At 39.9% G+C, this 23,685-nt stretch overlaps 1 protein-coding gene across 1 annotated transcript in view; it reads left to right on the forward strand.

Annotated features, from left to right (window-relative positions):
- Positions 1-23,685, forward strand: part of COL5A2 (collagen type V alpha 2 chain) — a 112,986-nt gene that overhangs the window by 54,850 nt on the left and 34,451 nt on the right. The window contains exons 2-16 of the mRNA XM_005440448.3: positions 2,810-3,034; positions 4,448-4,461; positions 5,774-5,806; positions 6,422-6,454; positions 7,133-7,186; positions 11,147-11,257; positions 13,000-13,077; positions 15,099-15,143; positions 15,652-15,705; positions 16,365-16,418; positions 17,822-17,875; positions 20,271-20,324; positions 21,066-21,119; positions 22,333-22,377; positions 23,577-23,630. Coding sequence (XP_005440505.2) covers positions 2,810-3,034; positions 4,448-4,461; positions 5,774-5,806; positions 6,422-6,454; positions 7,133-7,186; positions 11,147-11,257; positions 13,000-13,077; positions 15,099-15,143; positions 15,652-15,705; positions 16,365-16,418; positions 17,822-17,875; positions 20,271-20,324; positions 21,066-21,119; positions 22,333-22,377; positions 23,577-23,630 — 962 coding nt within the window. The remainder of the gene's footprint in view (positions 1-2,809; positions 3,035-4,447; positions 4,462-5,773; positions 5,807-6,421; positions 6,455-7,132; positions 7,187-11,146; positions 11,258-12,999; positions 13,078-15,098; positions 15,144-15,651; positions 15,706-16,364; positions 16,419-17,821; positions 17,876-20,270; positions 20,325-21,065; positions 21,120-22,332; positions 22,378-23,576; positions 23,631-23,685) is intronic.

Genomic DNA, 23,685 nt, shown 5'->3' on the forward strand with positions numbered 1-23,685 from the left:
GGTGGGTTTGGGGTTTTTTTGGTTATCTTTTTAATGGTCAGCAACCTGATTGGAAAACGGACGGCTTCGTACGCTTCCAGGAGTTGGTCTGCACTTTCCCCCCACCTTTGTCCTCCTTCCCTCCACCTTTGTCCGACTTCCCCCCACCTTTGTCCCACTTCCCCCACCGAGCAGCCCCCTGGCAGGAGCTGGGCACCACCTGGCTCAGCGCCGGTTTGCCGAAGCAGTTGCTACGTGGTTTATTTGAAGTTCTGACAGAATGCTGACTTGGGGCTCGGGAACTTTTGAAATTTCCTTTATGCAAACTGCTGCTCCTCTGAGCAGCGAGAGGAGTTCTGCGGGCGATACGTTAGGGAAGACACAGCCCATATGGCAGCCACCTGGGGGGGAAGGCGAACTGTGTCAGACAGTGCGCTGTGTCAGGCACCCAAGGGAGCGGCGAGGGCAGTGCTGTCCAAAACACGGCCTGCGCGTCGGGAGGTGATTCTCACCCTGTCAGAAATGGACTGTCCGGCGCACTCGGCCGAGGTCTGCAGCACCCCTGCAGCTGGTGTGCTGAACCAACCGACGAGGGGAGCTGACGCGGTGGGAGTTTGATTTCGGTCTCTGTTAGCGAGCTGCAGAAGTTAGGGATGGCAGGCAACAGTTCAGTGAGACATCTGCTTCGTTTCTCCGAGCTTTGACATTGATGGAGTGACTGGGCTTGAGTTGAGGCATGAAACTGAAATTCCAAATCTGTTCGTATTTATTACTTTGTGATTTTCTGTTTACATCTGGTTTAAATTAGGACAGAAATGCATAGAACAGTGAAACTGGCCTTGTGCTTGGAGCTGCTAATTTGTACGCTAATTACAGGTTTTCCTTGAAAATAATGGTCGTGATCTTTGACTAGCAGGATGTGTCATGTATGTATAGTGCCTGTGTGCATATATTTATAAATATAATATTTTATATATATATATATATATATAAATAGCCCCTATTCCCAGTCTTGTATCAGAAATTTTAGGGCTGTAGTGCTGTTTGGGAATTTTCAAATAATGGTTTTAACTGGATTGTACAGTTCCAAACACGTTGTTGATAGGAAGGTTTCTGTCATCAGATGGAGCTCCCACCCAGGTAAAAATAATCTCTGCAGCATGCCAGAGGTCAGAAGAATAATTTGGGGACTGCATGTGACAGCTTCCCTGAGTGTGACTCAGGGCACCTTGGCACAGAGTTCTTGGTTTGCAGGTTGGTGACCTGTCTAGGGACAGCCCAGGGACAGTTCATTGCTTTTGCAGGAGCTGGTATTCCTTTAGGGGCTGAAATATTTATTGGGCCAGTGATTGTTGTGGGGTTTTTTTTTGGTTTGTGTGTGGTGGTTGGTTTGGTTTTGTTTTTTTTTTCTGATAGAGCATTTTGTAAAATGTTGGATACCCCAAGAAAAGTTTCCACTTCACTTGATTTTTTTAATTCTTTATTAGACTTGTTTTATTTTCAGGGGGAAAAACTGAGACATACTCACCTCATGATTAAAAAACTAGTCCAGGTATTTGGAGTATTTGCCTACAGTGTAGGAAGAAACCAAAGGTATAGACTTAAGTATGGATAGAACAGTACCTAAACAGGTGGTTATGTCCTCTTAAATGCTGCCATCGGTCCAACGGGGAAATTTTTAAAATTTCTAAGTTATAAATTCGACACAGAGAATTTGTTCCACCTTGGTGACTGTAGATTGGTTGGAGAGGAGAGAGCAAAAATTATATTGAATGGCTTTCTAAATAATTAGTAAGAAATTGATTCTAAACTGGAATTCAAGGAAAAGAAAGAAAAGGAATAGCATTAAGACAAGAAACAAACATTCTGTGAACAGAGTGGATTAGGTTAAAAATTACATACGTAATTTGAATAAAATAGAATGACCTCGTTACAAATTTATGAATATATGCATAGATAGGACGTGTGCATCTAGTCAGTCAGTGCTGTTCCTATGTGAATGGCCACACAACAATGGTCTTCCATATATAGTTAATATATATAAGAAGTGTTTTGTATATAGTTGATGTATATCCATAGCAATGATTTATTATTGCTGGGGCAATGTGTAGGGCTATGACCAGCTGGATTATAAAACCTGAGCACAAGAAGTAGTTCGAGGAGCGTCTCTGTGCTCAGCTGGAGGCACTGCTGCAAGTGCCCTTGCGGTAGAGACCGCTGTTGCCACTGCTCAGTGACTGATTGTCCCGTTTGGAAAATGTGATTCTCCATGTTGGTATTCCCTTACACCAAGACCCCGGTAAATGAGGTTTTGTTGGGTTTTTTTCTTTTCTTTTCAACAAGCACTGCTGTGCCTGTTCCACACTGTGGTAGGGCTGGCTGTGCAGGCTACCTGCAGCAGGTAGGGCATGCTGTTTGGTACAGAAGTCTCACAGTTCTCCTCCCCAGGCATCTCTAATGCACAACAGTTGCAAAGAGCAGGCAAGTGGCAGGAGTTCCTCAGCATGGAGTTAGCACTCCGCTGAGCAGAACGCCATCCCGAGGCTTGGGAGGCAATGTTCCTTTGATACTGCGGTGGGTTTGTGTGCTCCATGACGACTCTGTTTTACTCCTTTCTGATTAAGAGCTAAGGTGGTAAAGTAAGAAAGACATTTAACATGACTGATATTTAAAAATCCTTAACATCAACTTCAGCTATGCTAGTGGACTGTTTTCTTCGTGTATGTGGTGCTGCTTCTCATCTCCAGCTGTGCTTTTCCCTTGTCCAGACCTACTTCTCCTTTGATTTCGCAGTGGGAAAACATGTTGTATATTCTCTCTCCTATCTCAGGAGAAGATGTTGAAGAAATAGCCTGCACTCAGAATGGCCAGATGTACTTGAACAGGGATATTTGGAAGCCCTCACCATGCCAAATTTGCGTCTGTGACAATGGAGCTATTCTTTGCGATGAAATCCAGTGTCAAGACGTGCTGGAGTGTGAGAACCCGCAGGTGCCCCCGGGAGAGTGCTGTCCTGTGTGTCCCCACACAACACGCGACTTTGACACCACCATCGGTAAGATTGCTTTCCAGTTTGCTTTTTTTTTGAAAAGAGAGACAGCCCAGAGGGTCAGGAACCTCCTAATACTGCAATTTCTAATAGTATTTCCATGGCGAAGATTTAAATCTGAAAATAGTAGATACTTGGCAGTTATCTTCCATCTTGGGTTGCACCTGAGCTGGCTCTGGAAACAGTTTTCTTCTGACTGTGAATCTGGTATAAGCCCAAATGGTTTTATAATAAAAGGCTGATCTGGATTCCAGCTTGGTATTTCAGAGAAGTTGAATTCTGGCTGCTTTTTGTGGTTTATCTGGAACTGAAAGATAAATACAGTACGATAAGTATATATAATAAGCACGTTAAGATAAATACATGTTTACTACATAATTTATATAATAAAATATGCGATACAAGGTCCCTCCAATAGGTGCATAAATATAAACACTAAAATGTAAGCAGTATAAAGTGTTTCCCCAAAGGGGAAACATGGACATGTGATCCTTTTGTGAGACATAAGAATACCAGTCCATTTCTCCTTCCTAGAGAGACTTGGATGAAGCAATCCCCCTCAATTTTCCTACAAGAATATCTCTTAACTTGGAATTAATGCTCATTAATACTGCGTATTGAATTATTCAAACTACGTTCTATATATAATAGTTAAAGCTATTTCTTCAGGAGAAATAATTGCTGATGATGAGCTTAATGTAGAGTAAAGCAGTGATAAAGAGCGTGGGACCTGTGTAATGGACCAATGGAGCAAGATATGACCAGCATTAATAAACAGATGGTGCATCCTGCTGTGTTTTGGGAGGCATTAGGTCAAGGCCACAAGGTACACATAATGAATAATCAAAGCAGTATGGAATCATTCCAGAATTCCTTACTGTTATTCAAGGTATTAATAAAACATTCCTCTGAAGGACTTTTGTGGGTATGAGTGTGGCTCTGAATGCGGGCATGTGATATTGCAGGTGCTTTTCAAACAAGGAAAGGTCAGAAATTGCTCGGTCAGCCCTATCTTTTAAAAAATACCACGTTATGTGTTGGGGGTCCAGCAATGCTGCTTGTATTGAAGTCAGTAATAAAGAATCCTTTGACTGCACTGACAACCATTAGGCCAGCTTCAGGCAATTCTCCCAAAATGGCTTGCCTGAAGTGCTTTTTCTGATTCTGTGCCATGATGAAAGAGGCTGAGAATCAGGGGCCATCACTGCCAACCTTTCCTGTTCCTCACCCTGAACACGGGAGTACGCGTATCCCTGGGGACTGCCCCAGCTCCCTGTAGGTGATACACCATCCTCCCTGCATCCAGGAGCAGGGGTGGCTCTAGCTGCAGCAACACCTTCACTCAACTCTTACCATGCTCTGTCTTTTAGAATAAAAACATTAATTTCCTCTCTTTTCTTCTTTTGTCCTTTTTAATAGGTAGAGGAAGAAAGGTAAGACTTCCTTATTTTTTTTTCTCTCTCTCTTATATTACAACTGTCAAAAGAATCATTTGCATCTCCTTGGAGCATTTCACAGATATTAAATATAATCTCTGTTAAACTCACCTGATTTTTCCTCTTGGTCTTCCTCAGCAGCTATGGAGATTGCAGTCCCCATGCAAAATATTCTGGGATGCAGGCAAAAATCCTGGTCTATAATATAGAGAATCCCCTGGCTGAAAATCCCTGCTGTCTACATCAAAGGCATTCCAGTTTCAGTAGTTTGGTTGTTTCATCTCTACCAATGCCACAAAATGAGGGAAGGGACCACTAGATCATCAGAAGCCAAACTATTAAAACTTCCAGCTTGTTTTTGTTGCTGAGACTCATCTGCTCCATGTGCAGCAGGCAGGCGCGGGACGATGCGTTCTTGCACAGAGCTGTGGTTCTGTGGGCAGCAGCTCTCACCATATGCAATTAAACAAAGATAAGATCTATTCTTATGAAAGAAATTAAATTATCTGCTGATAAATGAGCTTCTCAGTAAGCAACTACAAGAAATAATTGAAATAATTTTTAGGTGATCAAGTAGACACACTGACTGAAAGTGAGTAGCTCTCTGTGCAGAGGCAGTTCATGGAATTAAATGGACTGTAACCAACCTGTTATTACTTGATAAGCAAGGCAGGAAGTTTTTTATCTTTACAAATTTTTATTTTTTTTCCTTAATGAAATGGTTGCCACCAATCGGTCTAAACCCAGGTATTTTATGTAACATATAATCATCATCAACGCATTCAGCTCAAAGAAAAGTCAATTGGCAAATGCTGTGTCCTTCATGCTGAAGCTCTGCGGTATCACTTTGTGTTCTGTCCCTACACTGCAGGAGGACACGCAGCCTTTTTATGGCTGTAGATTTAATGATAGGATTTTTAATTTAATACCTTGAAGAAATGGAATGTGAAGTCTTCTGTGGGCTCTGAATTTCATCTGAAGTAAATAATCCAATAACAGAACTACAATATGTTTTCTAGTACTTAAATATCTTTAATTAAATACCATTTTTTTAGTTTGAGGCTTCCTTCAGCCAGTATATTATGCAGTTAGAGAAAGTCTGTTAATTTATAGCCTTCATTTAATCAGTGTCCACTAAAAATAGTATGGATTAGCTATCACAGGTACTTTAATTTAGTAGCAGATGTATCCTTAGAGAAGTCTTAACATCTGTCACAGTCCCAGGGATGGTAGTGGTGAAACTGTTACTATTAATTGGACTTTCACGTGTTTTCTGCCATCTGATTTTTTTTGTATATTTTTCCTACAGGGACAAAAAGGAGAACCTGGAATAGTGCCACCTGTAAGTCTGGGGGTTTTGTCTTCATTTATCAGCATGCCCTAGAAGTGTATATTTTGGTGCTGTACAGCAGAATTGCAGTAATTAAGGAAATAAAACAAAAATGTACAGCCTAGGAATGAGAGGAAGGGGATTAATTGTGCTATTTCACATACGTAACATGAGGAATTCCTGTTAATTGCATATTGTTATTCTCATAGTTAAAATTTTATAGAGGTATAATGGTAAATTAAGTATTTTGAAGGTGTAGAGATGCTTGAGAAAACTGATGAAATAAATTGTCACTTTCTGTCTTTATTATCCCTTTCTAGCATGAAGACAAACAAAAGAATCAATAAGTGGGGAGTAAATCATTGTAAATCACTTACTTAATCTTTTTTAGAAGAACAATGATACTTCAGAGATTTTGTTCATATTGCTTATGAAAAGACTCCAAACTGGAAAGAGCTAACCAGTGGAATTTATATTTATTTATTTTCTAAAAGCCTTACAACTTGCCTGATACTTCAGTTTTCTCTCTTGCTATTTACTTTTCAATAACTAATTTTCTGTAGGGTAGTTATGACAAATACAGCCATGATGTTATGTGGTAACTTGAATTTATATTGCTGCCTTTAGGTTTCAGGAATACGAGGCCGACCAGGACCAGCTGTGAGTGTTTTTTGAATCTTGCGTTTCTCTCGTGGTAGTGTTTTCCACTTTCTGCCATTTCTTTTTGTGTTGCGAGGGTGATGGGAAGGAGGACCCTTCCGTGCCTGCAGTGGGTATGGGGGTGTCTGCAAAGCTGTTCGATTTGAGAGGGCAAGAAAATGATGGGGTTTTTTACTAGTCTTAGGTGAGCCCACGCACCCAAAGTGAAGGGATGTGTGCTTGCGGTACGGGCGTGCCTGAGGACCTTCATGCAGGGTCGATGCCGGGGAGTGCATTTCTAGCAGGGATTTAGCAGGAGCAGAAGGAGCTGCAGCGTGGTCCCCAGCTGCGGCGAAGCAGAAAGCAGCTCTGTGCTGGCTGGAGGGCTGTCTCAGACCTGCACATCTCCGCATTAAGAGCCTCCAGCACTGAGTAAACCTTTGCTAAATTAAGCTGTGGAGCACATGAGAGAGGAAACCATCCTGTAGATGTCTGCATCCTGGTTCTGCTCCCTTCAGGGCATGTACAACTGCGAAGAGATACTAAATCCTCTGTGATTGTAGCTGTTTCTTAAGGATGATGTGGCAAAGGAAAACCCACAAATTAATTTCCAAATAAGCATGGCATTTCATATTTTGAGAGCTTTATTAATTGTTAGCTAGTTTAAAAGGTACTTAATATTTCTGATCTCTCTTTTAGGGACCTCCGGGCTCACAAGGACCACGAGGAGAACGAGGACCAAAGGGAAGACCTGTAAGTTATTGAGCATCTCAGAAATCAAGTACTGGACTAACCTCAAAAGGTTAGGTGGCTTAAACTGTCTCTGTGTCTTCTAGAGTTACCAGAACTTTCCTCATATTTTCCAAGAATCAGGTAACAAACCGAAAAACATTTATATTTCACCATTCTCTGGGTAGGCTGAAACCTGAATGTTTTGAGATAATCGACAGAGGTGTAGCAGTATTTCCACTAAAAGCTGTACTTTCTCAACAGGCTTTCTCAAAGTAGTGTCTGAGAGTATGGCTTTCTTCAGGTTGTTTTTTTTTTTTAATTAAAAAACCAAACCCCAAAGAAACAAGAAAAACCAACAAAGCAAACCTGGAACATCACGCTTGCCTGTTTAAGAAGTTGCTGACTCTTTGCTGGTGCCTCGGAAGCAGTGTGAGCTGTGCGGCTCAGGGTGTTTCAGGAAAGGCAAAGCTCGGAAAGTTTGCAGGAGTTAATATGTGACTACATATGTTGGTATGCTGGTGAATAATATAATCAAGATTGCTCAGTGGAAATAAAGACTTCATAAGGAAATTTCAGCGTCTGCATGTGGAGAACCACAGAAAGGCCAAAAGGGAGTGCTGAAAATACCAAAGACGACACGTTCCTGCTGAAAAAGCTAGGTCAAAGAGTAGAAGCTGCTAAAAGTAGATTTAAAGAGTTGTATCGTGGTAAATTCTATGTGGATATTTTCCTATACATATATAGGGAGCAAGCCAAATCTGAGTGTAGGGATAGGTGTAAAGCTGGCTGCTTTGTGCTGTTCGTCCAGTGCGTACCTGTTGTCCGTAGCTGGTGGTGACACTTCTTCTCGGGCAGCTGGAGTAAGCGTGTCTCCTCTTAGAGGTGGATGCCAAGCCACTGTTGCTCCCAGGATCACCATAAGACATTTGTCTGATGGATGAGTACCAAGATGCTTAAAAAATTCTGGGAGTAATTGTGAAATCTTTTGGTGCGTGGAGGAATCTTGACTGTATTTATAGAGGCGTCTGAAGCGCTTTCCTAATGTGCAGTATTATCAATGAGATGCTAAATAATTTCTGATTCTGTGCCATGTACCCTTTGTTTCTACAGAGGGGCGGCTAGAAGCACTTAAAATGCCAAAAGGCTGTAAATAGGTGTGAGTTCCCTTGACACAGATTATTACAGTGCTTTCTGGGAATATCGGTGGATTAGGAAGCAGTCAGCTCCTTCGAAAATGTTAGGTCAAAGGTTCTGGTGAGCTGTGTGTAGGTCTGAGACCAAAGAGTACTGCTTTTAGATACAGAGGGACTGCCAGCACAGGACTTTTCATTTATACTTGTGGCAAAAAAAAAATATGTTAGCTCACACCTGCAGTATATATTATGAAAACAACTCTGCACATTGTTTGCAACTTGTTTAAAATACTTTAGGGAGCAGGTAACTGTGTACAGACACCCTTTATAAAATTAGCCTGGGTAAATATGTTACTGACTGGTGATATTACAAAACCACTGAGCATATTTCCAAGTCATTTGTTTCTTTCTCTGGATTTTTTTACAATCTATTTTTATTCTTTAAATGGACTCCTCCTGACTAGTGAGCAGAGGGAACTCAGCTGTGCTGTGGGTCTCTGACTTTTACAAAAGCAGGACCCTAGGGTGTAAAATGAATTCAGGAAGATTAGCATATTTTTTTTACTTCAGATTATTTGTCTGTGTAACAATGAGAGAGCAACAACTTGGGAATAGCATGTCTGCATTTGCAAAATGCATCTAGGGAGGGAGAATTTTGGAGCACGATAAAATTTTAGGTGTTTTACAAATGATCTTTTGAAGACAGAAAATAAGCTCGAGCATCCATGGAACCACTGATATTTTTTTGTTTTCCATATGGCATTTACACTCAGTTGCAATTGCAGTAGCAGTTAAAATAGTAGTTTGAGAGTATTCTACCTTAATCTACATTTCCTCTTAGTCCATTACAGGCAAAAGCTGTAGTAGTTCCCGAACAGAGCAGCGGTGAGCAGGAATGAGTAAATTGAGTGTTTAATTGGTGCCACCTTGTGGCTTATATGAAATTTTTTTTTCCTTTTCCCTTATTTTTTACACCTCCCCCCCAACCTTGAGCTGTTGAAAGAAAATGAAAGGACTTCTTTTCATATACATATAAATAGATAAATGATAATAAATAAATAAATATTTTATTACAACCCTCCCCCCAAAGATTGGTTGTATACTGCTGGTTAGTTGCCACCTACAAATACAAACATGCTTTGGGGTTTTTGGTGGGAGGGTGCAGTGTTATTCTAAGTAGGCTGATTTTTGGTGACTAAAAAATAGGTCCTTTTTTGAGTTTTTGGGTGTTGAGGTGAGGGGTTGCAGTGTTACTCTTGAGGCAGTTTGATTTCTGGTGACTGAAAAATAGGTCTTTTTCTAAGAAGAAGTGGAAAAAAGACCATTTTCTATATCAGATTTTGTTAAGGTCTCTTGGTTTGGATATTGAAAATTAGTATAGAAGTTGCTTAATTCTTTAAAGGCAGCTGTGTTTTTTTCTCTAAGGCTTAGCTGTGCTTTCTTTTTGTGAACAAACAACAGAAGAGAACTCTTTTCCTCCTTTGTATGCAGTTTTAGCTTTGGCAGTGTACTTCTGTTTATATAAAAATGCTACATAATAAAGTTTTCTGCTAGAACCTTCTGCTTCCATCCAACACGCACAGATCTTCTCATTATCATGTACTTCAGAATACCGTCTGCTCAGAACTCATTCTGCAAGTAGCAAGCAGGGTGTGTGCGTGTTACGTGCATGGCTATAAGAAAAAATTCCGTCCGTCCCCCGTGTCCCGTCCCGTCCCCCCCCCCGATTGCTAGGCTTGGAGGAATTTCAGACCATAAAGACAGATTGAGATTTAAGAGGCTTAGCTCATTCACTGGGAGTTTTCAGGAATCCTGCTGTCAGTGCTATCTCAGTGGAGCCCTTTCCCAAGGGAATGCTTTTTCCTTAATGTGTGAACCATACTAGTTCACATTGTACTAATTCAGACACAAATTCCACTGAAACGTTTTGCAGACTGCAAGGAAACACAGTCCTCATCTCATGAAAATACAAGCAATCTGTCAGTTTATAATTGTGTTTGTAAAGATGACTCACTGAGCCAGGCTTCCAAAGTTTTATGTTTAAAGATCCTTTAAAAAGAAGAGCTCATTATACAGTATAAAATTTTTCCTCACTGTAGCCAAGCATTTTATTCTAACGAAGGAAATGGTAGTGACAAGCACTTTGAAGCTTGTATTTATGATTGAAGTATATCTTTATTGGCTCTATTGCTATTGGTTTTGTTCCACTAATGTTTTATTAGCTGCTTCCATATTTAATTTTTGTTCTGACGCAAGGTAAGATGAATGCAGTTTAGGAATCAAAAGTAGGTGGACCGAAACGGGAGCAGTGGGATGGCCTTCCAGCCTGTCCTGCGAGTAGTAGCTAGAGAGAACATCGACACTGGGGGATTTACTCTGCACATTTGGAGTGTAACTGCATTGAGAATTCAGCAATATTATGAGCTGTCTGAACCACCCATGATGTCAGGAGGCTGTAAAAAACCAGCCTAATGCTGGATTATGGGTATGTGTGTATACTAATGTAAGCTATATGTACTTTAGAAGTAAATTTGTGGTATTCTATATCTTGTACAAAGCCAAATAGTTTTTCAGGAAGAGTATGCTGTAGTAAGGAACGATAGGAAGCCAGAGTTTCTAAAAAAGCCTGTGACAGAAATTGCTGCAATTTACTTGTGTGTTGGATGTATAACTAATTTTTCCCAGTGTTGCTGATCTGAAGGTAGGAGCGGGTCTTGAGTGATGTTGTTTGTTTGAAGATATTTTTGTAGAGGTACAGATTTATTAAAAATGAGGCAGTTGTTTGGCAGTTTCAATGATATTAATGAAAGCCTTGACACGCTATTGGCATTTCTGATTTCTTTTCTAGGGCCCTCGTGGTCCTCAAGGGATTGATGGTGAACCTGGTATCCCTGGCCAGCCTGGTGACCCTGGTCCTCCAGGGCATCCTACCCACCCAGGACCAGATGGACTAAGCAGGGTAAGTTTTACACTTGCTTTAGCAGAAAGTGAAGTGAGTGTTGGGCCAGATCCACGTGATATAAAGAACAACTTCTCTTTGCTTCACCATGGAGGGCAGTGTCCACAGTTTCTGTCTCCCAGTCATGAGGCACAGCAGCTAGTGGCAGTGCAAAGTCCTGCCAAAAACCAGGACAAGTTGAATGGGAGAAACCTTGGAAAGGACACACCTTTTGCAATGGGTTTTAGCATCTAGAAAAGGCAAGGTGCCCAAATCTAAAACCCTCTGTAGGGTTCTGTTACTTCCACCTGACTTAAACCCAAGGGATCTGGGTAGAGTGAAACAGGTGTACCAATTTAGGAATACAGGAGAGAAAAAAAAAAAAAAAAAAAGAGATGAACTATAAATAACAGAATGACTGATGAGAGAAACTAAAATGTGGTTACGTATGCTTCTTGCTGGAATTGCTCAGACCAACACTGAGAAGATTAAGTAAGGAATTGTTTGTGAAAAGCAGGGCTAACCAGCCATACAGACATACAGACAAGGTGTTCTGCAAGACTTTTTCCTCCACTACCACCCCACCTCCCAGATTCCATGTAACACTAATTATGATTGATAATTAAACAAATATTTGAGTTTCTCAAGAATACTCAGTTACACATTTATTACCGTTTCAAAGATATCTGGTTTGATTTCTCACTCCATTGTTCCTGCAACGTTACTGAAAACAGTAGAGTTATACTGGCAATAAATATTCATGTTAGGCCAATGGTTGCAAGTTTGGGCAGCATTTCTTCACTTAACCACTTTTCCAAATAGTCCTGAATCCAGCAGATTCAGCCCAAGTAAATATCTTCAGCACAGAGGAATCCCTTAGAGTCACAGAAGCACCAGGGTGGGTGTTGGACCACCATCCTTCATAGGCGTCCACAGAAAATGTGAAGGAATAGGTGTGGCCAGAGATCGAAGACATTTTTGGTTTGTACTCCTGTCTCTGAAGTTAGGCACTCTCCAGCCTTGCAGAAAATGTGTTTGGGGACCATTCTGATGTGGAACAAACTGTAACTCTTGGAAGACTTGAATGGCATTTGTGCTGTTGCTCCTCAGCCACTGTAAGCTCTGGGTTGCCATGAGTGAAGATTTGGCTTTGAATGAAGCAAAATAAAACTGTTGATTTCAACTATGTGTTTGCGGAACAAGGAGGGCACTGAGGGTTCTCCCTGCTCCAACGCATTTGTCTCTGTGAATTGGCGTGAACAGCAGTGGCCTTCAGTTTTGCTGCATAAGGGCAACAGGCTTAAAAATTCTCATTTGCAATCATGAAATCAGCTAAATTTCCATTTAGCTGAAGATATTTCTAAATTTGAAGGAGGGTGAGTGGAAAAAATGAAAGCCTTAGAAGGCATAAAGGGATATTGCAGGTGAAGTTAAGGTGTGATTTAAATTAGGTGGTGGTAAAAGGAATCTAATTAATTTCATGAGAGGTTTTCCTCTTTTTAGGTCATTTTCCCATTTTTTAATATTAAAGTGGATATACAGTCAGATAGTAAGCAGATAATATGATGCATTCGAGCAGCCTTTGAAGCCTTAAACCACCTCAAACTTACAGGAAAGAAGTTCTATTTTAATGATTAAAACAAGAATTTAGTTGTTAGTGCTGCAAAGCCAATGAAAATAATGAAGATGCGGTCACATAGATTTCTGCCTTATGAACCATCAAAATGACTGACAGCTAAAATCACCCTTCTTATCTTTTTCAGCCATTTTCAGCTCAGATGGCAGGACTGGATGAGAAATCTGGGCTCGGCAGTCAGATGGGACTGATGCCTGGTGCAGTGGTAAGACCAGATTAGCCCCGTGCTTAGGACAGGGTGGCAGTGGAGTGCATATGCAAAAACCCAGAGGGGAATTCATCCTCTTCAACTTCCTATGCCTCTAGAACCTGGATGTACATTGGATTCTAGTGCAGTTTTGTACAGTACCTGGAAAAAAGTGGAAAAATATTCTTCTATTAAATGAAAAGTTTCCCCTCCCCAGCACTTCTAGCTTCTTGTTGTCTTCCTTCCCTCCTGAAATATAACAGCTGCTAACAGTAAGGTACAAGAAAGAAAACCAGCTCCTGATTTTCCCCTATCTTGAGTCACTGCAGAGTAACTGAAAAGTGCGAGGTATAACACAAAGCAGAATAAACAAGTAACTTTGAAGGCTTCTTTTCACATTGTAACATCAAAGACAGCTAGTTTTGGTAGTAATTACAAAAATTCTGAAACCAGCTCTTACCTGAAAGCTCTGCTTTATTATTTTAAGGCAGACATTCTGCTTCTCCAGTAGGTCCAGTTTTATCACTGGCATCTCTCGCTGTCCTGATATGCCCTTTACTTTTAGTGCATTGCTGACTTAATGGGAACATGGGATTTTTTTACCATCTGTGAAAGCAGTTTCACCACCCTTAGTTGTCTCTGCTAGAACTCAAGGGGTTGTTTTTGAATAGCATCTCTTCTCACTACATGTGTTTATCACATTGTGATATCTTGAAAATACTGTTACCCTCTTTGCTGTTACTTTGAACATTCGTTCTTAAGGAAACCATCCCTTAGGAACTGTACTGTCCATGAGTTTGTCCACCTGAATCTTGGTTTTAGTCACGTTTGAAAGATTCTACAGTTAATCTGATGTTTTGCCTTCGGGTTGACTTTTGTGGTGATTTCTTTGCTTTCCCTTTTTACAACTGTCTCTCTTCGGTAAATTTGTTGTGTGCGCGTACAACGATTTGTTCCACAAGTCTTATTCTGTTGCCCTCCATCGTTTTGCTTAATCCTTTCACTCAATTTGTCTTGAGGCATTTCATCTCTTATTCTGCCTCTTCTTTTGTCATTCTTGAGTATGGTTCCTTTTGATATTAGTGTATCTAGGTCTCTCTAAGGCCTTACACAAAGTCTACTGAAGCTGTTTGGCACTCACTGTCTGGGTTGATTCCTTGTGTTCTGCAAAACCCTTTTTTCCTTTCCTTGTGAACTGAGTAACTGACAGCTGAACCATTGATTTTTGTTTTGTTTTGATGTCAATTAGAATTTTTAAATGACCTATTACTAACCCTTCTACAGCTGTTTTGTAAAAATCAGTAAAAATTAATGAATTGTGTGTAAAAGACATAAACCTGGAGCCTCTTTCAAAATTTAAGTTGTTGGCTGCTGTAGATATTTTTGTATTGCTAGAAGCAAGAGAATTAATTTCAAACAAGGTTACGTTTACTTCATAAGTTACAATTAAGCATACTATTTTTCCTAAAAATCCTATGAAACCTATTAAGGGGAAATCTGAATTTTCTGTAACAAACCACAGTCATTTGGAAGCTGTTTTGGTGGTTTCTGTGATTCATGAAAATAGGTCCTTCCATCGCTGCTTCTCAGCTCATGGCTGAGAACAGCAGCATTAATTTATTTTGTAATTGATTCCATTATGAGATTAATCTGAGTGATGGGGTTCCCTTCAAGGCAAGACTATTCCCCCCAAGTCTGTTCTGTTATTACATTTTTTTTCAGTGGAGCTACACAGGCAACCTTGTTATTCTGGCTGATTCTGTAGACTTCCAGAAAGGAAGCAAGCCCATATTTTCAGCTGCTAGTGGATTTAAACTCCTGTGGCTTTTTGAATTTGAAGATTTCCATTTGGTCTGCTTCTGTATTTCATCTCGCCAGTCTCCTGAGTAAAAGCCTTTCTGAGGGTTTGACCATAGAAACGTTACCTGGGAGATCACTATCAAGCCATTTTGCTGTCTTTGGAGCAGCTTGGGGAACTACTTGGGGAACTACTTGGGCAAGGGTGTTTTCCAGTGTGTAACAAGTTATGTTTTCAATAGGGTCCAGTGGGTCCAAGAGGTCCTCAAGGTCTCCAAGGAAAACAAGTAAGTGCTTCACCTCAGGGGATTTAAGAAAATTGGCCAGAGGTGAAGGTCAAGCACAGAGTAACCAGCATGTGTGTCCACCTCTGAGGCAATGTCCATCTTCAATGATGCATCGTCGAGAGGAGAATCTAATCATACCACTCTCAGGGGCTCTGCTCCAGATGTACTCTGTGCACAGAGATTAAAAAGAACAATTCATTAGACCTCTAACAAGGTTTTAACCCAACACACATTTTTTATTGAGGGGACAGCAATGAAAATAGTGACTCTTCTGATTTCAGTACTGGCATGGTGGTGTTTCCCATGGTATTTGTGTATGGCACAGGGCTTATCTAAAGTCAGAGGGATTCTAGTATCCAGCTTTCACTCATTTTAAAATGTGAGCTGATTCTGAACTAGAATCCAGATTGTCCTGTGGGCTGTGATTTCCCTGATTGTGATTTTAATATATATCCTTACAATATTTTTTTTTTAATTTGTAACTGTATTCATCTCTCATTAATTTTAGGGTGGCGCTGGCCCCACAGGCCCACCTGGTGAACCTGGGGATCCAGGACCTATGGTAAGACCACTAAATACAAACATTTCTACAACAAAATTGCAAGCAATATGTTATACCTCCTTACTTCTGAACGGGTATTTTCTTCGCATTCTCTCAGCCAAAGCTGTTAAATAACTTCAGTCAAGAGCTGTGATGTTAAAAGCATGTTTTCCTGAATCAGAAAATTTGAATTTTGTTGAATATGCATAATAATGGCTATAGTATAGACAATAATTTTTTAAAATGTTTATACTATAATGTAATATATATTATACTATGCAGACTAAGGATGGCTAAACATCAGTGAAACTGTACCTGGTAGTGTAACTTACACAAAGGATAATAAGAATATTTCGGTTTTGGAGGCAATAAAATGATTCAAAAGTAAAAGCAAGAGCTAGAGATTTGGAACAATAGCAATTGTGATTTTTGGATGCTTTTTTTTTTTTTTTTTTTTTTTTTTTTCTCCTAAAGAATCTGTCCTATGTTTTTAAATAACACAATGCAGGTTTCTTAGGGACAGGATGGTTAGAAAGAACACCACAAAATCAAGACATTGTGCTTAGGCATAAAATCATCCTTTTGCTACATCTCTTTTTATAAAACCAGACTTTGAAATGGAGCAAATAAATATTTTAGTGATGGCTAAATTGTATTCTCTACAAATGTTTATTTCTTAGGGTCCAGTTGGTTCTCGTGGACCAGAGGGACCTCCAGGCAAACCTGGTGAAGATGTAAGTTTGTTATTCTTTGTATCTTGTTTTACTTTTAATAAGACAAACAATTGGCATCTTTGAGACTGCCTAATCAGCAGATGTGCCTGTTGTAACTACTTATCTTTCTTTGTAATCTTACTCCTCATTAAGTGCAGTGTCATAACTATAAATCTTAGCAAGCCTTTTCAAAACCCTACTTGCTTTTCCTTACATGTCACCATTATACCTAAGGTTTAAGCACTGGCTCTTTATTATTTCTTGCCGCAACCAGTTCTTCAGCTGAGATGACTTTCTTGAAATCAGACATAATAATAATCCACAGTTGCGAGGGGGCAACTGGAGGCATCGCCTCTCTTTGGGATTCCATGATGACATAGAAGAACTGTAATGATAACAAACGCTTGGATCAGGATAATAACATTTTAGTATTTCATTTTGTTTAACTTCTTAATAATATGTTGTAACTGATTTTATGACTCTATCCATGTATATACACATATATGTAAAATGTATGTATTATGTTACCAAAGTATATATGTACTGCACAAAATAGCATAAGAATTTACCTGTAGATGTATATTATTTATTTGCAAAGCACACTAAATCCATCTGAATTGTAATTTGTAACTTGGAAGTGAGTTGAAGACTGCAGATGCCAGACAGACATTGTAGTATAAAAATCACCATAGCTTGTGTAACAGCGACTTTCCCATTAAACCATGCAAGGAGTTATAAGAACCTTTGGAAGGAGTTAACTCACAGTGTAATGAAGCCAAATCTCCATACTGCTCTAAGAATGTCCTCTGTTTCCAATGTATGTGTGGATTTTATTTGATTGCAGTCGTGAAGGAAGCACTTTACCTCCTCTCTGTCCAGAAAATACTCTCCTGAAACCTTTCATATTCCTGCGGCCTGCAGGGATGTTTAGTTGTGACTCTGGAGGACTTAGAGTAATCCTTGAAACATGCTCATTTGGTTCTACCATATTTTCTTTCCTATTGCATCACACAAAAAACAGTCGCTAACCTGGAATGAAATTATACAGTTTTAGTTGCTTTTGCTATGGAAAAGTAAAGCAATTTGACTCTGTGTGAGAATGTCTAAAGGTTGCCTCGTTAATTCACAGGCAAACTACATTGCAGTGCCATCTTGTGATGCTGAGATGCAGTTTGGAGTTCTCACAATTCATTGTTAAAACCCTTTTTTTTAAGATAGTGTGTCTAATGCACGTTGCTGGTCATGTGCAGTGGATTTATATCACTCAAATCATTATGGCAAAGAAAAAATATATAATACTGGTGTGAATGTCTGCATATGTTTGAATGGAAGAGTGATAAGAGTAGTTAATTTTCACATTTGCTATTTTCATGTGTTCCTTTTTTTTTTTTTTTTTTTTTTTTTCTTTTTCTTTCTTTCCTTAGGGTGAACCCGGTAGACCAGGACAATCCGGTGAGCCTGGATTTCCAGGATCTCCAGTAAGAGAAAGATAATTTACATTTTAGCAAAATAATCATACTCATGCCATCACTCTCTCTTCTAATAATGAGTGCAAAGCTCTGCCATTCAATTTCAGAAGTACTTGTGTTAGCTTACTCTCGTGATCCAGATGAGTGATAGCTCAGAACCAGACAGGTCCTTGAGTTAATCCTGAGAGGCATTTTGCATGTGTATGTTTCAGCTGTTCTATAGATGAAATATGCACCAAACAGATGATAGCACACACCAATTACACTCCATTTCCCAGTATTTCACATGGTCACTCAAAGCCATGTGCAGGAAGTGCTCAGAGGTCGTTAAAATGATGTCAGATTGGAGTGGCACTGTTTACCTTTACCTCGGTTTTATGTTCAGTGTTTACCTTTATAACAAGCAGTCCAAGGGCGAGGGGAAAGGCAGTTTTATCATAGACATATTTAATTTGGTTTTATATATTTTTTCAATATGCAAATGCAATTAAAGGGTTTCCAAATAATATGTACTTGTATTCCAGAGGATAATTGCCATTGGTCACTCTAGAAATAAAAGAAAAACATTTTGGCCCCTGTTAAGAGTTCTGCCTTCATTAGTCAAGTTTCTGTACCTGGAAAGGAGCTGTAGTGTGGCTGAAAAGGGGACAGATAAACCCCAGAATTGAAGCCACCTGACTCACATCACCTCTTGAGCTGCCTCTTTTTCTTTTAAAGTGTCCAGTTCTTGCCTGGCAATTTTGTTAGCAACTGGAGCTACGATCTCTTGGAGAGAGATCTGAGTTTTTAACAAGGAATTGTTGTTTCCTATGATTTCCTCCTAAGTTTGATGGATCAAAGACAATGCTTTCTAAGCTGTTTGAGGCAGGTGTAGTCTGTGGAGTATTGTTCTGTTCAGATCAAGCTGTTTTGCTCGATAAAAACATCTTTTAGGAGGCTTTCTAATGAAGGAAAGACATACTGCAACTGCACACCGACACAAAAAAAAATATCTTTAAGAGTTTGTTGCAATTGCAGAGCACTCTAGAGAATAGCACTGAAGTCCCTGATAGTTTATCATGACAGTTGCCATCTCTTAATCAATGGCAAGGCTCACAGAGTGCTAGGGACACCCAATGGTTCTTTCCCCTTGTGCATGATTTGCCTCCTTGCCATGTGACTTGTCCCATGTGTGCGCTTCATCATTCAATTGCCCGAGTTCTGTAAGCTGCTATACATATACCACGGAGTGTGGGCCAAATAAATGCTTTTTATGGGCTACATTCAGGCTTAACAAGCATAATTTACATGCAAGACCTTGTATGACAACAGAGCTCGTTCTTCACTGAGAAACTCACGGAGTATAAATAATTTCAAGAACTCTAATCAATTAATTCCAGAAATTTCATACCTTTATAAAGTCATTTTCCCTTTAGGTGTCTGCACACTGTGGAGTAATTTCCCACTGAACTTCATGATCAAACATTATGCGTATAGTTGGCTGTGGGAAGACAAAGACCTTTCGCACATTCCTTGATGCTAATAAGGGAGCAGCTTGTCTGTGGCCGAAGTTCTCTAATGCTGAGATCTCAGATGCTCTTTTTTGCTCTTCTGAATATCAGTGTTGCTTCATGATGCTTCGTTTTCTATAATATAGCTTTGTGTGTTTTTTTGCTATTCTAAAATGTATGAAGTGTAACCTTTTTGAGAACTGTGATTCAGAGATACCATCAAGGAGGAAATGATATGCTGAAGCAGTTTGCTGAATTGTTGTTATCTGAGAAGGTGTTAATGTGATTTCTATTATAAATTCATGTGACCAGTATTCTGACATGAGGTTCCCTTCCGTTACTTAGTCTTTCCTGAGAAAGAAATTGGGAAACTTGGTAGGAAACAGTGCAAGGCAGCTGTGGTTTAATTGCTAAATGCGCTTTAGTAGCAGTTATTTATCATGCTACTTGACTGACATGTTTTGAAAGAACATGTACAGTGTGCAGTTCGATCTCACTTTCTATTTTATTTTAAGTCATACCTCTGAGTTTTGATCTCTGTTTAATTAAGGTTTCTCCATATAAAGCCTCGACTCTTGTTCTAGCACTGGTTTTATTTTATTACTTCTATTAACATTTGAGGTTTGAATGTACACTGATGTAAATGATAAAGTTTTTCATGTCAGTGAAAATGTGCATAATGCTGAGACTGTCTTAGTCTCAAAGACTCAAAAAAATGAGTCCTTTATAGCTTGTTGGGCTATATCATCCGTGAGGCGCTCAAAGGCTATGCCTCGCTGTATTATGTCACCAAGGGGAGGGAGGGTTAGGAGTGTTGGTATTAATGCTGCTACCCTCTTCCCTGTTAGCAGCGTTATTGCTAGGTTTAGCTGCAGAAATCAAAATGTAATGGGTTTTGCCTTCTTCCTACTTAGGGGCCTCGAGGCTTTCCTGGTGCTCCTGGTCTCCCGGGTCTCAAGGGTCACAGGGTAAGAGACAAGGTTTCCCCTCTCCTTATAGACGATGTTTCCAGGCAGTTTCAGTGTAAAGATACTGAACTTTTTTTTTTTTTTTTTTCTTTTATGGTCAATTTGACTACACAGTAGACCTGCCAATTGTAGCACAATTACTGGCATGTGAGAGGAGGGCTTTGCAGAAAATGCGCTCTGTTCCCCTTTAAGCTGACCTCTGTATAATATTCTCTAGTGCTTTCTTCACTCTATTTTCAAATGTTCTGGGAATCTGGAAGGAGCTTGCATGAGCCCTGCCAAGCTTCAGGAGGCACAAACCTGACAGTTCTCTTGCTTTTTGGCAAGTCTTGCATTAGGGTGGGGAGCTTGAGAGGTGGATATGTTTGCGACATGGAGTGATTACAAATTACCAAGTTTTCTGGCCAGAATTTTACTTTGGGGAGGAATAAATAGGTTTCCTGTGGCTCAGAGCCTCCTCCTTGTTGTTTTAGGATTTATTTTTTTTTCAAACATTCTTGTTTTAAAAAGGAAACCAAATCCAAGGAAATGTACCTTGTACAAATGGTTTCCATTTAGGAAATGTTTAAAAACTTTATTCCATCTGTGGGGTTTTTTTTCTTTATTTTTTCCTTTCTTACTGTTGCCACCTCAGATCCATCCTTAACACTTTAGTATTGAGGTATTTTAACAATAGTAGTTGGAATGCTCTCTGCGTGTATGTATATAAATGTAATTTCTCCATGTTTTTATAACTTACAGGGATTGAAAGGACTTGACGGTCCAAAAGGTGAAATTGGAGCAGCTGGAGCAAAGGTATTTTCACAGCCCAAAGAACTAAATGCTTCAGCTTGTGTCCTGTAATGCCAAAACAATGGAAGCTGGTAGATCTTTTGAACATGGCTTTGTACCCTCTCCTGTCAGCATGGGTTGTGTGGGCTGGGGAGGCTACATGGGATTGTCCATCTTTACTGTGCATTTGATCCACGTAAAAACTGCCACACAGTGACGTGTCTGGGCTTTAGACAGTAAGAGAGTTCAACAGCACCAGCCACAGTTTCAGCTGGGGCTCAGTTCTGGTTGCACGGGGTGAACTGACTGCAGCCTGTCTGTGACACCTACAGAATACCCAGGGCAACAAATCTGTTAACAGACAGCCCATGCACGTCTTGCAGTTTTCCACTCGGGCAGTCTGTGGTTCTTGTTGGCTTGATGTGACCAAGCTGCGAGAGGAAAACCAGTTTCCTGACTTTCTTTAACATATTAAAATAAAATAAATTCATAACTAAAACCTGACTCCTCTCTTGTGGGTTACCAAACTAGAGGTTGGCTTAAAAGAAACTGGTATTGGAAAGGACAGAGCAAGTATTTTATCAAGCTGACTAGTGTTCACCTAACAATTTCCTTCTCTTAGAATTTTTGACCCTCACTGGTAATGGCACCACCCTTACAACTTCAGCTCAAGGCAGTGATAACACAGGATAGCCAGCTGGAATCAATCCTTACAACAGGGATTAAAAGTTATTTTAAAGGAGCATAGAACACATTTTTTTTTGGCTTTTCCACAGTGATCAGCACTGATGCTAAAAAATTTTTGGTGGTAACCATAGGTGGAACAGAACTATTCCTTTAGGTTATAAACATAGTAAATGAAGTGAATCTTCCAAAATCTAAATTTAGATGTGAAATGGGTTGTTAAGGAGAGTTGGTGTAAGAAAAAAGACTTCTTTCTTGAGATTGCCTACTCCTTTCTGTGGAGGCACCAACAGTAGCAGGCTTGGTAGAGACAGTGCCATAGGTGGTGTGGGCAGTGCGGTAGGAACAGGTAGGAGTTAAATCTGCTTCACTGGGAACATGTAAATATGGCATTTTCCACCTGCCTGGGGAGCAGTGCCCCTGACGTGTGTGATGCACACAGGTGACCATGCAGATCTGTCTCTTAGGTCTAACATAAGCACAGAGGATACATGTGACTTCATTTCCCACTAACCCGTTTCCTCTAATTTTGTCATTTCATTTCCATTTCTAGGGAGAATCCGGACCAACAGGTGCCATGGGTGCAACGGGTCCTCTAGTGAGTGTCATGTGCATGGGATATTACAGAAGTGGCTTTAAGACTGTAAATGTTATTGCCAATAGGAATTTTTGGGGTTTGGAACTTTCTCTTAATTAGGGCTTTGTTTTCTATTACTCTAACAGTAAATTTGGTCCACTGTAAGCTGTTACTCTTCTCAGTTCAGAGACATAGATAATAACAATAAATGAGAGGGCTCAACAGAAACCTGAATGTAGGTTATGTGACTGTTTACTTACTCATGTAAATGTAAGATGACTTTTTTTTTTTAACATGCTGATGCTTCATATGGAGTGATATGGATGAGAAAAATTTTAGGTTACTGAGGTAGAAATGGAATAATTTAGGTCAGAAAGCCACTAGCTAAGAACACCACGGACAGCAGATTTGGGAGGTTATGGTGAGGATAAGCATGCATGACATAGAAGTGAAATGGAGAAAATTGTTCTCAGAGTAGTATTCATTCAAATGTGGTTTTGGCCATCTGAATACTTGTGATCAGTATAACACGCCAAAAATCAACTCTCAGCAGCACTTCTGGAAGCAAAGAACCTTTCTGATATCAGATAATGACATCTCTGAGTGAAGCACTATCTTGTGTCATGCAGAATGTAACATATCCCTACAGTGGAACCTAGTTTGTGAATGGCACATACTAAATGAGATTGCATTATTGACCCTGGTGAGCACATACAGAATTTATTCTAATGTGTTTAAAAACCTGGAAATACTGTTGGAACAGGAAAAGAGAAATTACAGTCTATTAAATTTCCACTAGGCAAGCCTGTGAGGCTGCAGGGATTTATGTAAGCTGCTGCTTCTTTCCTGCTATGGGACAAGATAAGCTACATCTGCAGGAGGGAAAAAAATAATTTGGTTCTGTAACTGTTGTTCGCATCATCTGTCCTTATCATGCCTGTAGTCTCAGTGAACCTCATCACATTCTTATTAAAAGCAAATAAAGAAGACTAAGCAGACCGCTGAAGAGCGATGCAGTGCAAAACTTATTTGAAGCAAAGGAAAAGTCAAGTATGTTTAAAAAAAAAAAAGTAAGAAGCAAAGGAATAAATAAAAATAAGAGGGGGTGACATGTTCTCTTCACTATTGGGGGAAAAAAAATGAAGTGAACTATATTTTCCCCTTTCTGTTATTCTGCCGTGATGAGCTCCTGAATGGTGCACTTTTTGTCCTTTCTTAAGGGACCTAGAGGAATGCCAGGAGAAAGAGGTCGAATTGGACCACAGGGTGCCCCTGTAAGTAGGATCTTCCTTCTCTCTCCTTGTAATTCTTCCCTTGTTTTACTTAAAT

Source organism: Falco cherrug, chromosome 8 (genome assembly GCF_023634085.1).
Source record: "Falco cherrug isolate bFalChe1 chromosome 8, bFalChe1.pri, whole genome shotgun sequence".
Classification (NCBI taxonomy): domain Eukaryota; kingdom Metazoa; phylum Chordata; class Aves; order Falconiformes; family Falconidae; genus Falco; species Falco cherrug.